Source organism: Pholis gunnellus (assembly GCF_910591455.1).
Source record: "Pholis gunnellus genome assembly, chromosome: 6".
In the NCBI taxonomy this organism is placed as follows: Eukaryota; Metazoa; Chordata; class Actinopteri; order Perciformes; family Pholidae; genus Pholis; species Pholis gunnellus.
In genome coordinates this window covers 16495075-16510221 of record NC_136532.1, presented here as the reverse complement: position 1 = coordinate 16510221, position 15147 = coordinate 16495075, and the positions used below count along the sequence as shown (strand labels likewise).

General features: G+C 41.6%; 2 protein-coding genes across 2 annotated transcripts in view; one reads left to right on the top strand and one right to left on the bottom strand.

Moving 5' to 3' along the window:
- Positions 1–1564: 1564 nt before the first annotated feature.
- On the bottom strand, positions 1565–4138 carry LOC306697988 (L-serine dehydratase/L-threonine deaminase-like). Its single transcript, XM_079162115.1, has 8 exons — positions 4085–4138; positions 3790–3947; positions 3581–3620; positions 3350–3489; positions 3058–3149; positions 2377–2604; positions 2152–2276; positions 1565–2053 (listed from the first exon to the last, which is right to left on the bottom strand). Exons 2-8 carry the CDS (start codon positions 3943–3945, stop codon positions 1860–1862), a joined length of 975 nt encoding a protein of 324 aa, XP_079018241.1. The 5' UTR covers positions 3946–3947; positions 4085–4138; the 3' UTR covers positions 1565–1859.
- A 3951-nt stretch (positions 4139–8089) lies between these two features.
- Positions 8090–15147, top strand: part of LOC306698014 (tetratricopeptide repeat protein 28-like) — a gene marked incomplete at its 5' end in the record, with an annotated part of 155944 nt that continues 148886 nt past the window's right edge. Inside the window, 2 exons of the mRNA XM_079162153.1 lie at positions 8090–8119; positions 10363–10662. Coding sequence (XP_079018279.1) covers positions 8090–8119; positions 10363–10662 — 330 coding nt within the window. The remainder of the gene's footprint in view (positions 8120–10362; positions 10663–15147) is intronic.

The window sequence follows — 15147 nt, the reverse complement described above, 5'->3', positions numbered from 1 at the left end:
GCCAGTTCCAGCTGGATCTCCAGTCATGCTTCTCACCGACTCAGACTGTCCTTTCAGCTCCATTATATGCTATAGCCAAAGGGAACCATCTACAACTGTAGACGCAATGTTTCATCAGCAAAACTTCTGTAAAAATAGCTCAGATATTTCCGCTGCAAACTCAAGTTGATAGGAGATACGTACAATGTGTATAGCTCTTCAGCTGAGCTATTATTAAAGAGCCACTGATGTGTCACTTAGAACTGTGATCTGTCAGATAATCATTTAACAAAAAAAAACATCTCCATGGGTCGAGTTTCCCTAATATTTTGATGGAAAATGTCTGGTTTTAGTACCGAGTCTACGAGGTTACCCAAGAGGAATTCTAGGAATGTCTCCAGCATGTTGACTTGATGGTTTCACCAATCGACTGTCCCTCACAAGCAGCTGTCTCCCTTCTTTGTGACATAAAGGAACCCACCACCCTTTTTAATGACCGTCAGACCAATGAGTGGCTTGGAAAAGGGCCACATCCCTAAAAATCCAGCCAATTGAATGCTGGGACGTTCAGCGTATAGTCACAAGGTGTGACGATGTCTGCGGTGGTCATGCAACATGTGACTGACCCAGTAACCTTCTGTCTGCAAGCCAGTGAGGCCACTTGACCTGGCTGGAATGCAATGCTGTCTACTAAATACCTCATTCTAGGATGATTCATTTTTTTTAAAGTTACTGGTCAAATTAAAAACTTTATGATATACTCATTCATTCATAAGGGATCAAAGCGGCTTCAGAATGTAATTCTGTATTCATCGTGCCTGCCAAAGCACTCACTGAGGAGAGGGGAAGATAATTGGAACGTAAGCTACTGAGACTAGAGCTATTAATGAATTGTCATGCAATGAATAGTTTAATGGTATGGCTGAGATTGTAATTACGCTGTGGCCCCGATGCACTGCGCTGTGCTCGCACTGTTTAAACATCCCTGTCTGTGGTTAACAGAGCAAATGCAACACATATACAACATGTAGACATACAGTATATACGCATTTTAAATGCTCCAAGTATTTTGGTTTTCCTTCGGATGCATGTTTTGAAGAGTGTAATTTGTGATTTCCAAAATCTAGTCATCAGAGATATACAGTGTATATAACAGCGTGATTGATAATGTATTTTTAAATACCGATATCAACACATCGGCCAACAGCGTTACATAAGCAAACAATCTTGAATTAGATCCCTTAGATTATTTTTAATTGTGACTAAGACATACTAAGCAGGACTATACAATTGTGACACTGTTTTTAATTACCTCAGACTTAGTTTGGGATTTTTGAACAAGCAATGTCTTTAATCGGCCGACATACACCGATACAATACATCTGTAATAAGCTAATATTGGCCTCTCCTACTTATCTTTTAGCTCCAGTATTAAAACAGTGTAGAACTCTTTAAGGAAAATAGAAAGCACATTTAAAAACGTGAAGAGGTTTGATGTGTATTTCACATATCTGCAGTCAGGAATAAGACATTTGTCAAGGCAGGAAAATGATTCCAAAGACACAATATTCAGAAATATAATTTATTCATTTTTAAAATATATTTCAATGTACAAAAGCAGAACAACACACAAGCACACTAAATACAAATAGAAATGCAACCTAAATTTGTCAGTACGTTCTCTGGTCAAAAACTAGCTCTACCAGAGCAGCATCACAGCTCTCACACTCTCACATTTGTCTCCGTCTCAGTGCTCAGAACAGTCTCGCAGTCTGGAATGATTTGGTCTATAGAGCACATGGATATTGGGCTTTATGGATTGAGACCAGCTGATGGAGGAATGGGGGAAAGGTCAGGAGGACCCGAGGTAGTCGGCCACGCTAGATAACACCGAGCTGTTTTTTCAGCCTCCTTAGCTCCTCCATGCTGATGTTGTTGCCGCCGCACACCACAATGACCACCGGGCCCAGGCGCTGTGCCAGCTTGCCTTCATCCTGCAGCCGTTTGATAATGTCACTGTACACGGCTGCCAGGGCAGCACCACAGGCAGGCTCCACCAGGACCTTCTCGTCATCTGCAGAAAGTAGAGATACCGGGAGAGTTCAGTCTCACAGCTGATTGGTGCCATTTTTACAACTGTTGTGCATCTGTTCGGGTGCAGGTTCCACTCACCTACAAAGCGCTCCACAGCTTTTACAGCCTCCTGGTCTGTGACTAATTCTGAAAAGACTTTGTGCTCGCCCACCAGTTTAAAAGTCTGTGAGGACACCCTCGTCAGGCCGAGCGTGGTTGCAACACTGAGGAGCAAAAAGAAGGGTTAGTCTCTTGACACGCAAAGAGGAGCTATGCGAGGAAAATGTTACTATTTGAATACAATATCCATGAGTAGATTTTAACCTGGTGATTTCAGGTAACGTGACCAGCTCCCCAGCCTTCATCGCTGCATTGAGGCTATGTGCTCCTATGGTTTCCATGGCTACAATGGGCACGTCAGCCCAGTCAGCACGACGCAGTCCCTCCACCACTCCGTTCAGCAGGCCTCCGCCTCCCACCGACAGCACTATCGCGCCCGGCTTCTCCTGTAGGTCTTGCTCCAGCTCCTTCACCAGAGACGTGTGGCCTTCCCTGCACACACAAGCACAACCCAACCCTGTCAGTGCCTTTAAATTCAGTTGGATTGTCGTGCAATGTGAAGAAGGAAACAGTCTGTATGCAGGTGCGCTATAAAATGCTGATCACGTCAATAGTAGTCCTTAGTGGTGTTTACGGTCTGTGAGGTGTGGTACCTACGTTATCTGACAGTCCCTTAAAGTTAGCACTGTGATAAGATACCATGCATCTGACATAACACCTCATACAGCCCCTGCAACCCCGCATGAATGACACCGCATGATAAGACCGGCGTTACTATCAGTCAGTTGCAAATCCTAAAACAATTTCATTTGTAGAGGAAAGAGAAGAATCTGTCTTATCATGTCTTTGTCTCTTATCTCCCTACGTCAGAGAGATTACTATGCGAGAATTTCCGCACAGTACATATAGTTGTGTACATGCTGTCACATGCAGAGATCGTCTCACCAGATGAGGGGATCGTCAAAGGGAGAGACGAATATCCAGCTGGGGTTATTTGCCACAAGCTGCTGTCCGTATTCAATGCTTTCATTTAGAGCCTGAAAGAGACAAGACACAACTTCATTTCATCGGATGAATCATTTTGCATTCTCAGTCTGTTCTAAATGTGACAAGAAATAAGAAAATTATAATAACTGTGCATAAAATTTAACCAGAATCCAACATGTAACTATTTATGCTAAAAATAGAGTGTGAATGATGTAAATATTGTAGTAAACAATCCTTGACATTAACTAACCTTGCCGTGGATAACCACAGTGGCGCCTTCGTCCTTCAGCCTCTCCACTGTTGGGTTTGGTGTAACACTTGGTACTACTATGGTTGCAGGTACCCCGAGCTGACGGGCAGAATAAGCTGCTGCCATACCAGCGTTTCCTCCTGTTAGGGCCAAAAGTGCCAAAGATTACACACCAAAACACACCGACAGAGGCACGGACAGTTCATTCATTGATTTTTCTTTCGTTATTACCTGAACAGCAGACAAACCGCTCACATCCTCGCTCAGCCCACTACAAGAAAAAACAACATTACAGTCAAAAAGGGGAACTAATACATCACCCCAGTGTTCAGACTGGAGCTGAAAACGGGTCCATACTGGTTCTTATGGATCTATGCTATGCCTCTCAGAGACACAACAGGACAACACACATCCCACCAGAGCAGATGAGAATTACTCACAGTTTTGCAGAGGTGTCCGATGCCCCGGATCTTAAAGGAGCCTGTAGGCTGGGATGAATCCAACTTGAGGTAAACGGAGGTCCCAGCTACTTTAGTCAGGGCAAGGCTCTGCCTCACCGGAGTGGCCACATGAAGAGACTGCTGGGTCTTCATCATCACTGTGGAACAGACCAGCAGAGAAATGGTTTCTCAAGAGACAAGGGCCAAATAATTCAAAACATCAATGTTTTCAAAGATCATTCACAAAAATAAAAAAAAAGGTACAAATTGATATTTTAAGTTTGCTTCAATTTACCAGTATCAGATAGATGGCAGGATAACAAACTGTACTGAGTATCACTGATCCCAAACTTCCTTATTCACTTTACTCTTTGATATTTCGTGCCTTTATACAAACTTGAGCCGTGGGCTTGGCAAAGCAGGTCCACTGCCAGACCAATCAGCGTGAGGCATGACGCAGACCCTCCCAGTGACCACGAATAGGAACGAGTAAACACTGAGGTTGAAGAAAATTCCTCTTCATTCATCCCATTTTCTTCAGTTTTCTAGGATGTGTCACGTCTGCGTGACAGAACGCGGCCAAAAACGTTGTTTTCAATAACAGTCATTACATAATTTCGCCGTCTTATCGCATCCTTTGTAACCCCCCGTGACATTTTAACGCGCTGTCATGTGTGCCTGTTGCTTTCCCCTCTAAAGGACTTGCAGGCACCGCCGACATTACCAAAAGAGTCGTGACTATTTCGGCCCCGATGCCCCGACTACCAAAAGCGGGGAGCGGGAACAGCCTCCGTGTGGACGGTTCAAACCTGAACGATCCGGTGTGGTGACAGTGAGCTGCTGTCTGGAATATAAAGTGCTTTAATATGAGGTTGCTCAGCACGGCAATGTCTTCGAAATGGGTTTAAATACAATGTAATTGGTAGAATGTAAATAAGTGGCCTACTGAAAGTGAACTTCAGATTACAATTTCCAGCTATTTCTAGGCAACTTAACTTGAGTGTTTTCTATATACTTTTTTTATTATAATGTACTTTTTTCTCCATTACATTCATAGGTATCAGCCTAAGTTACTTTGCAGAATTACATTTGACATTAAAAGTCAAATATTATCTTATGAAAAAACACTGATTAAATTGTAAACAATAACAATTAGACTTACAACATCAAAATAAAGCATACATGTTTATGTATCATCAATATAAACATGCATAATGAATATTCTTAATATTTAAAAAACATACTGCTGGTAATACATTTTGGCTAGTTTTATGTTGTAAGCAAGACTTTTTACTTTACTTATAATAAACTTTACATTTTACCAGAGTGCTTCTTCCACCACTGCATGTAGGTCAGACTGTCAAACGAGGTTGCTGATTACATCAGGTGATAAGCAACCCAGAACTTAAGGCAATAAACTGCCTTGATTTCAAACAAATTGATTCTAATGGTTATCTTTTTCTGAACCTGGTAAAACCCTCTTTGGTAATACTACTATATTGTAAGGAGCTATTACAGTACAAGACTGAAACCAGACTTGAAAGCAGACAGGACCACAGTGGGTCAGTGGTCAACATTGTAAATTCGTCATAGCTAAACATGGGCTTGATCTCTGCCCTTTTCTGAGACTTTCATGTTAGAATTTGATTCTATTGTTTGGTGGGTGTCATTGTAAGATACAAAAAGCCCAGTCAGCAAGTTATCAAAAACAGGGCTTTATATAAAAAGTAAAAACAAAAACAGCGTCTGTATGTACTTACAAGTTTGTCTTTGCAACCAGTATAACATGTTAAAAAATCAAAAGGAAACCCACAAAAACTGCTTCCACGTCATTAATATTATATTTTGTACAAATTTCATTGCATGATTCTAAACCTTGCACCAAGAGTGCAAAGCCTTTCCTCTCTAAACATTTTAAAATTCCAACTTTATCTAAATTATTCTTTAGTTGAGAGGAATCATTGTGATGTATAAAAAAAATCCTGCACACTATAGGCTTTGTCCACAGCAGACATTTAGAGCAGGAAAGCACAGGTGGAGCCTCTTGCATCATCAATGGCCCCATACCATTTAAATGTCCCAGGAAAAGCCATGACAGCATATGCACAGTATGTCAAGGCCGAAGGCCACTCTAAAGGATTGTTACACCATCTGCTGGTGAAGAGCTGCACATTTGTTTTCATCGAAGAACATACTGTAGTTACACTGGTTGGCCTCATATGGTTTTACTAAAAATACTTCTCGCTTATTTCTGCAATACAATTTTTATAGGAATAGGTATTTATCGATTCATATCTGAAGTTACCATTGTAAGTAATTTTGCTACAGAAATATGGAGCACAAAAATTACCTGAAATGCCTGCAGGGTTGGGCTGTGAAGAGGCTCCCCATTAATGAATGTATTCTGTGTCAGTATAGTGCAGAAACAATTCTTTCTTCTGAATGTTGCATGTAATATGTAAATACACTAATATTTGACAAGCACTATATTTTTTAAAACTTAGTTGTCGTTAATAATATTACACAAACAAATTCTGTATAACATTACATTCAAATGTTTGACACCAGTTCAGCAAGTGTAAATGAAAAAGCTGGAGGTACAAGATGTCATGTAGTTACAGCATCTCTGTTATTGAGTTCATCAAACAATCATGGTGTCATCTCTAAAGCACATACAGGATGGGATTTAATAACATTCATGGACATCAGTTCAAAACGTTGCATTGCAAACAAAGACATTCCTATATTTCACCATTTCTCACCAAACAGGGTCCTAATTGCCCCGTCAAAAAACGTCTGGATTCTCTTCAGTCGGCTCTTCTTGACTTTTACAGCATCAGGTGACCCGTCAGTGCCCAGCCTCTCCTGGGCTGGACTGGCTGCACTATGGCTGACAGCTGGTTCCTCTTCAGCTGATCCAGAAACATCTATAACACCAGCAGCTGCTGCTCCATCGTTTGCACAAGGCTTCATTTGTAATGCCATCACAGGAGCCGCTGAGCCGCTGCGGCTGCATCATTATTAGGTGTGGGTAAAGCCTGGTTGTCAGAAGGAGCTTCCTTTCTGAGTCACCGAGGAGCGGCTGAGCCTGCGCAGAAAGAGGTTCCTCTGTTGAGTCCTCCATTGGGCATTTAGCTGGATTTGAAATATAGTCTTCAGTTCTGTATGAGAGGTCACATTTCAGCATGTCCTCAACAAATAACGTATTCATTTAGCCATAATCTCAGGCCAAACTTTTCACTATATGTATGATGTTTATCTGAAAAGGTGCCCAGGAGTTGATTTTGATACATCCATTAATTAAATATGAAGCCTGTGATCATGATTTTCTTTAAGATTTTGTCAAATGGAAAGTAAAAGCTCTGCAATGCGTCTGGACTCTCAGAGGTGTCATCACAGAGGTGTCATCACAGAGGTGTCATCCATGAGGTATGGCTTCTCAGTTACATCTATGGCATCACTGGATGTGTAAACCACACCATTGTACACATTAACTGTGATTTTAAGTTTCTAAGGGTAGGAGAAAAAAAACAGTCTTGCAAAATTCAATATTATATAGAGGTTATTTGGTCAGGCCGTATATTTACCATGTCATATGCTGAAGCAAACCATTTCAATGCATGTGGTGAGTTAGACTTTATACAATTCAAAAGAGAGCAAGAACACATTGGTCTCTCGTTGACCAGTGCCTCTCTATAGTTTGTTGACATTTAAGTGGTAGTTGATGTCACAAATTCCTGATATCTGACTGCAAATACAACTCAAGATGTTAAATGAACGGTTCCTGTCACTTTCTGCTGTTGAACAATTTGACTTGAATACAGCATCAGTTAGCTCAGGTGTGGTTAATGACCTGGTGCACGCGGGGGCGCCTGAACTTATCTAGAGATTGCACTGAATCCACTTTTATAAACGGTTGCAAACGAAGCATAATAATGCATTCTTTATTCGTGCCTTCCTTTTCCTGACTCAGGCTCCCACAGACCTTCATGCCTCCCTCTGCACGGCACTCAGAAATCCGCTATGGCAACAGGGGAAAAAAGACAAGAAAAAAAAGAAAAAAGGAAAAGATTTGACAACATGGCGCACTTTCCTTGAGAAAAGTTTCTCCTGAACGCCACATAGCTCAGTCTCTGTGGATTTTCTTCGCAGTTTTGTCGACACTCGTGCAACATCGTGGAATTTGGGGACGAACTTTCGAACACCTCGTGATACATGAACTGTCGATAAAAGAAGTCCAGAAGGAGTGTGATGGGATGAGAGCGATAACTAGTCGCACAAACCAAAGCCGACAGACAGGATGGAGAAGCAAGCGACTCAGAAAGAAAAGGTAAATAGAAACACAAAACAAACACTTTCTTCACTGACATGCGAGCTGTCATTTATGTTGTTGTTGGCAGTTTTGCTTCTCCCGAATACCACTTTTTGTACCTCGCGTGCTGGACAGGAAATACCAAATGACCATTACTGTGAAAACCTCGTAAAAGACTTCTATCGATTTTCCAGTCATGCATACTCTCATGTGTGGGCTCTCCTGGCGAAAGCAATAGCCAACATAAATGTGATTTTAAAATGTCAACGGAAGGCCATGCAGATTACAGAATTGACTAAACCACACTTAATTTGATTTTTGCATGAACAGGGATAAGCTTGCGCAGGGGCGGTAAATGTGTGTGCATTGCTCTGCGTAAATCTAATTACCCAACTCAACTGTAAATACGTGCGTTCCAGCTATATTTGCGCGTGAGGAGGTGAGTTGCTCTCTGCCTCCTGGTGATTAGGTTGGTAGGGTGTCCTCTGTGTTGGTGTAGGTTCTCATTATCGCTCACTCTCCACCCTTCCTGCTGCCCACACACACACACACACACACACACACACACACACACACACACACACACACACACACACACACACACACACAGTAGACTGCACTCACAGTGAACCATTCTGTAAAATCTCTCTGATTGGTTCCCTTCTCTGTCCTGCTAATACACATAAGGTCAGCCTGTGCAGCTTTTGCTTGAAGGGGAAAGCTACAGGCTCTTGGGCCCTGAATGAAGTTATTAGTAATAAATACTTTTAGTGACACTTCTTTGAGAGCAGGCCTTGAATCTAAGCATGTTTGACAGTGTTGTCAGTGGTGGTGTGGACCGTACTCCCTCAGTCAGAGGTGGGTTGTCAGTCCGTGGGACTTACAGCAGTAAACACTTTTTTTTTTTTTTTTTTAAACCTCCTTGCACACACCTCCCTGGTTTACCTGTTGCAGCAAATATTTACCAATCCACAGGTGTTGAATTCCCATTATATGATATATAACACAGCATACTTTAAAGTTCAGCAGGAAGTTTGTTGTCACGTGATAGAAAAGATTATTTGATGGTTATAAAATGCAGAGATGAACAAGAAAAGGTGCAAAAAAGATAAAATGGTGAAAGCAAGAAAGTGATTGGTGCTGCGCTGTAACGTGATTTAGAATCTACTTCATACCCGAAGCCCTTGTATTTGCTCCATCTACTCCCCGTGCCTCTGGAAGTAATTACCAAGCCTGCCGCTATCCCAGAATTCAATCTGAGGAGGTGTGGTGAGAAAGAGGTATAATGGAAGCTGGCCTTAAAAACATGCAACCCTGACATGAATTTCATGACTCCGTAGTACTCGGCAAACCGTCCCTGCTGAATGGTTATACGGCACTCGTCTACCGAATCAATGACACTGTATTGGTTGGATGCAGCAGCTTCAGTAAGACAGTAACACTTTCAAATGGTGTGGCACCCAGTTTGTTCAGGAGTGAATGGGAACAATAATGGATTCAATCCCACATTTATGCCGATGCCCTTGCTCTAAGGCAGGTACTGTATTATCTTGTTGTATCGGCACAATGAAGATGTCTTTATTACTTGGGTTGAACTTTCCACCATTGTTGTTGGTCTAAGCTGCGGTGTAGAAGAATAACAAGGAAAAGGCTGTGAACATCAGAATGGATATGGGCTTTATTGTGTGAAAGATAAAACCTCATGTGCTGAAGACCTCGCCTGTTATGAACCTTCGGGGATCTGTTCTTCATAGACAGAGATGAGATTTTTGAATTCACTTTACTTGGACTTCAGCACAAAGAGTTCTATTACATGTGCTTTGCAGATGTGCGGGTCTTTTAGAGGTAGAAAGACAGCACGGTCAGCAATCTCACTAGAGTCCTCTTAGAAAATTCTATGTTATTTGAGTGACAGCATGCACAATACCAGAGTCCTGGAGCTGACCAAACTAAATCAAATGCAGCTATTATTAATGTTCCTTCAATAGTTACGTTTTTGATATGATATGTGATAACATGCTCGTGAATTTGCACATAGGACTACAATATTTCTTTATATTGCATCAGTGGGAGAATATGAGTCGGTCTGGCGAGACATCCTGCTTCATATTCGCACACAAACGTTCCTCCACATTCTAGCTGAACAACAGCATATTCAGTTTGTTATCGATTTCCTTCCTCAACTGCATTCCTTTTATGTTATGAGATTTTTCAGTTCGTCTGACTATAGCTTTCTCACTCCTTTTTGTCCATTTCTCCAGTTTTCCATCTTCGGTTCTCGGACAGCGGGCAGACATATGAGATGTGTTTCTGGAGACCAAGGGGCCAGGTATGGCGTCAGCAAAGCAGAGTTCATGGAGAAAGTGCAGCAGAGCAATGAGGCGTGTCAGCGTGGTGACTTTCAGGCAGCCGTCCACTTGTACACTAATGCCTTGCAAGCTGACCCACAGAACTGCATCCTCTATAGTAACCGTTCGGCGGCGCGTCTCAAACTGGGACAACACCAGGCGGCACTGGATGATGCTGAAAAAGCTTGCGAGCTCAATCCCAAGTGGCCCAAGGTAAGTGTGCGTCATCTGCCTCAACTAGGGACACACTCAAACCTGTAGTGGAGCAACATAAGGAAGAAGTCCTGAGTTTTTCACCCTGGGTATAATAACATTTCTGCTTGTTAAACAGAAATTAATGACTTTTCTCAAGTGCACCAATAAAGCGTCATTACCAAGAATTGTAAATCACAAACATAAAATCTAATTTTGGGGACACTGATGTCCATATCGTTGCCAGTTTGAGCTTTAATTATCAGGACTTGGCTGCATAGATTGAAATAGGCTGTTTTTAAAAATGTGACATTTCAAGTATGTGTAATTATGTCAAATAGTGGGTAATCATAGTACAGTAATAAGATAGTATGATAGTTATATTATTGAGTTTTTTTTATTTTTACGTCACACTGTTTTTCCTCACAAATAGCAAATAGATTCATCCTCAGTTTGAAGTGTTTAAAATTCCACTCGCATGTTCACTCCTCAGTTGCATTCTTGTGGCTGCTGATCAATACAAAGTTTTATGGGGTCTTGTCTTTGATCTTGTCCCGGCCACATGGACTAACTTGCGATAGATTTCACATTACTCTGCCGCAGAGATCACTGGGAGACCAATTCTTCTCGGTGATAGAAATGCATTGATTTCATGATTTAGCATGGAGAGATACTTTTGTCTTTCAAGAGAGAGATTGATGATAATGTGGTGGAGTGGTATTGATGATAATTTGTCGCTACCAGTGATGAATCAGCGGCCACTTTTTCTTTGATCTGAGGCCGTGCATCTTCAGACCCTCAGGTAGGTCTCTGTGAACACGTGGCCTTGCAGTGAGAGCTGAAACTGTCGTCTTTTATCACGTCGTTATTGTTGTGCGCTTGCTGCATATTCCCATATGGACTGTCACACATGTAGTCCTTCTAGCCCCTATTGTGTGCTGTAGTCGTTCATATTATTGTTGTTATGTATATACGGTTGCTGTCCATCTGTTGTTTTAGGTGCTCCTCAGTACAGTGCTTTTTCAATGTCATTTGATTTGACCAATTCTACAACAATAGCCTCCCCTCCATGTCGTCACTTCTCCCTTTGGAGCATCTGAATATTCACATAGAGGACATCTCGCTCATTCGGGAGAAATTTCATAACCTTTTGAGGCCAAACTATATAATTAAAAATCACTGCCAAAATCATTCTCCTTTCTCCTCTTTATATGCTATCCAAGTACAATGAACCTCTTTGTGGTCTGACTGGGGGATGGTTGGCTTAATCTAGACAGTGTAGCTCTGCTTATTCTGGGATTTACAGCCTGACAGCTTTGACTCTCATGCTGATGTTTCTGTTAGCAGACTCGATGCCGATGTTGTAGCCTGACCCTTGTGTTTTACTTTGTAACATGAGACAAAGGGATTAATATTTCGTGGTATTGACAATTATACAGAGGGGTGCCTGTTCATGTTTTAAAATAAGTGTCTTGAGTCACCACTAGGGGTCAGGCTTGTCAAACAGGAAGGCTGGTAAAGGTGTGTAGTCTGTGCAGAACAGAAAAGGCATTCAGGCAATTGAATTTCCAAGATAAATTTAAATTCTGTGGGTTCAAGGAAATGTTTATCATGGCTGTCGTATAGATTCAGAAATGTGGCTTAAACGTGTATCAACACAGCCACCATGGAGACACTTTTACTACTTGATTAATGTACAGGTGGAGGCCAAGGTCACAACAAATCCAGCTTCCATTTCAAAAAATAAATAAAAAATCTCTGATTTTCTAATCAGAATTTGATAATTGTGTATCAATGAGCTATAGCGGATATGAATGAACATGCATACATACATGCATATGCATTTTCTTACAACTCCCGTATTAAGTTTTGCTTCCTCAAAGAATTGATTGGTAACGGTGGTCTTGACACTCATGGCATCGGGGAAAGGCCTGGACACGCCTGGATGTTTGATGAAGGAACAGGGATTAAATCACAGGAGTGTACTGGCATTCAGATCCTGTGCGAGTACATAATATCATCAATCATACCTCCCTATGACCGCACTTCTGGATTGGCCCGTCAAACAGTGACAGGCGTGGTTTTGCTGCCCCAAGCACCAGCGAGCAGCCCACCCTCCTGAAGCCCACAGCCAGCCTGTGAAGGAACCCCCTGTCTAATCTGTCAGCTTTGCCTGCTGTAAGTGCCAGAAAACACATTCTGAAAGAAGAAAGAAAATGTGTGGTTTAATGACCCGAGACAGCTTCAGGCCCTTTGTACCTCACCCTCTTACTGAATATAAAAAAGCTTAAATGAGAACAAAATAGGGTGTCATTTCATAGACACTTGTGTGTGTCTGTTCACATTTTAGTGTCTATGAGCCTGTCTGGAAGGGAAACTGTGATAATATACGTGGTTAATCAAGCTTCTTTTCCTGTGCATGATTCATTTTTAAGTACAAAAGGAATCATACAGCAGCAAACTATTAAACTTTAGCAAACACTTTTCGGGAGACATCGGGGTGAGATTGTAAGCATTTTGGCTTCTGTTTCCAGTGAGCATTTTGTGATTCCGTGTGGCACCGCAAGTCTTTTCAGGCGTATACCAGAGACTGAGAGGACAATACCCTCTCTAGATGGATTCCCTGTCTCTTCTGCTGCTCCATCTGGTCCCTCCCTCTCAACACGGCTGTTCCTGTGACATGTTAAACAAACAGCCCTTTCTGCTATCACTCCCATTCTCCTCCGTGAGCGCTGACGTGAGAGTTCCCAGGAAACCGAAAGACGACTGGCACTGCAGTGTCAGGGGAAATATCTCTATAATTTGCATATCTTCTGATTATAGGTTATGATGGTGCCTATCAAGGGTGTTCTGTCTCCTCAAGTGTTGTTGCCGGGACACCCTCTCATAATGATGGTTAAAACCCTTAAAACCCACGATGCCTTGCTTGACAGATAAGGCTGTAAGACATTTTTTTTTTTCTCGGTGCATGTGCATACTTGAATACATTTTTTCACCAACATAAAAATGTCCATTCACATCCCAGTAGAGGGGCCTTGAGTGTTTGCATTGGAAAAGGTCATGGTGTGTGGAGTGCTGAAAGGCGACTTTAATTATAGCGGCAGAATATCCAGTAATTGTGCAAAGAGTGTATGCTGACACCCCGATGAGGCATAAAGCTTCTTTTTTCTGCAGTGCTGGGTGATGACATTGGCTTCTGCTAGTACTGTAAGCGGAAAAAGAAGTAAAATAATTGTGTGACTCGAGGACCTCATCCTTTGTCCCTCTGCTTTTCATGTGGATGAAAACCAACAGGGCGTAATGCTCCCCTGTTGGTATTACAGTCCGTTAAACCAGCTCTCATCTGATCTCTGTGTGTGTGTGTGTGTGTGTGTGTGTGTGTGTGAAGAACTAAGAACCTGGCTTTTGATCTCACGTGGAGAGTGGTTAAAGCTCTTGTTCCTTTCTTCTTGCTTTCATTTGCACCATCTGAAATATTTATTTGATAACACCTCGGTGACCTGTGCTATTATTTTGATACATGCTGAATAATTTAGTAGTTTTTAAAGTTTCGCTTTAAGACTCAGACTTACAAACTACAAAAATGTCTTTTTGTTTTCTGTGCGGTTCAGATTGAATTCAATCTGGAAATGAAAACGGCCGACTGTTGGGGCCCATACATTTCACCAACTTATTGTAAAAATGCAAATAGACAAAATAGAAAATATATTCTTAACTCTATTTGTACTGTATATTGGGGCCAAAGTATGTATCGATGATTATTTATAATATCTCTTGATGCATATTTATGATTGGTATGACTTAGTTTGATTTGAACAGTTTTAAAATATGAATGCCTCTAGTCAGTCATGAGAACAATGATCGACGGCAGAGACTCATACTGGTGTGCAGAGAAAGTTGCTCACCAAGTAGCATTCTCAAATCAGAGGAGTTGCTTCTTGCAAATGATTGGGTTGTAGTGAAAAATGGGGCACTGGGGCTCATCTACAACTGCACTTCCTACTGGATCGTGCTACACAAACGAGGCATATTTCGGGATTGTAATTATCAGAAGTAATTACTGATGACTTTTTGAAGTTTTCAGGGGAACTCAAACTATCTGAAATTAAGTTGTGAGGCTAACATCTATGTTAAATATATGGATTGCAAAACACAAATTACATGTTAGCAAATGTAAAAGAATGAGCTGGGTAGAGGAACTAGATGTGTTGGAAGATTTGTGACTTGCAGCAATTTATGAAATTGTCTCAAAAGTACCACGGTGCATATCATGGAATAACTTCTACTATGATCTACACAGAAAAAGTGCTTCTTTGCCAAATATTTGGTTTATGCCTTCAGGTTTTGTTATCTGTAATATCTACGTTTTGAACGCCACAGCAGTGTTTTTACGTAAGAGGTTGTACGGGTATACACTTCTTATGACCGTGTGCCTTCCCTGCTGCCTCTCTGCGTAAAGATGTGGGCTTGCTGAGGGTTAAAATAAGGTCTTCCCACCAGTTTCCG

Bases quoted from the DNA above. Each gene is read 5' to 3' on its own strand.
- LOC306697988 (XM_079162115.1), bottom strand. From the start codon at position 3,945: ATGATGAAGACCCAGCAGTCTCTTCATGTGGCCACTCCGGTGAGGCAG. The intron at 3,150-3,349 runs GTTAGTTAATGT...TGTCTCTTTCAG, and splicing joins CTGTGGTTATCCACGGCAAG to GCTCTAAATGAAAGCATTGA. The intron at 2,605-3,057 runs GTGAGACGATCT...TTGTGTGTGCAG, and splicing joins TTTGACGATCCCCTCATCTG to GGAAGGCCACACGTCTCTGG.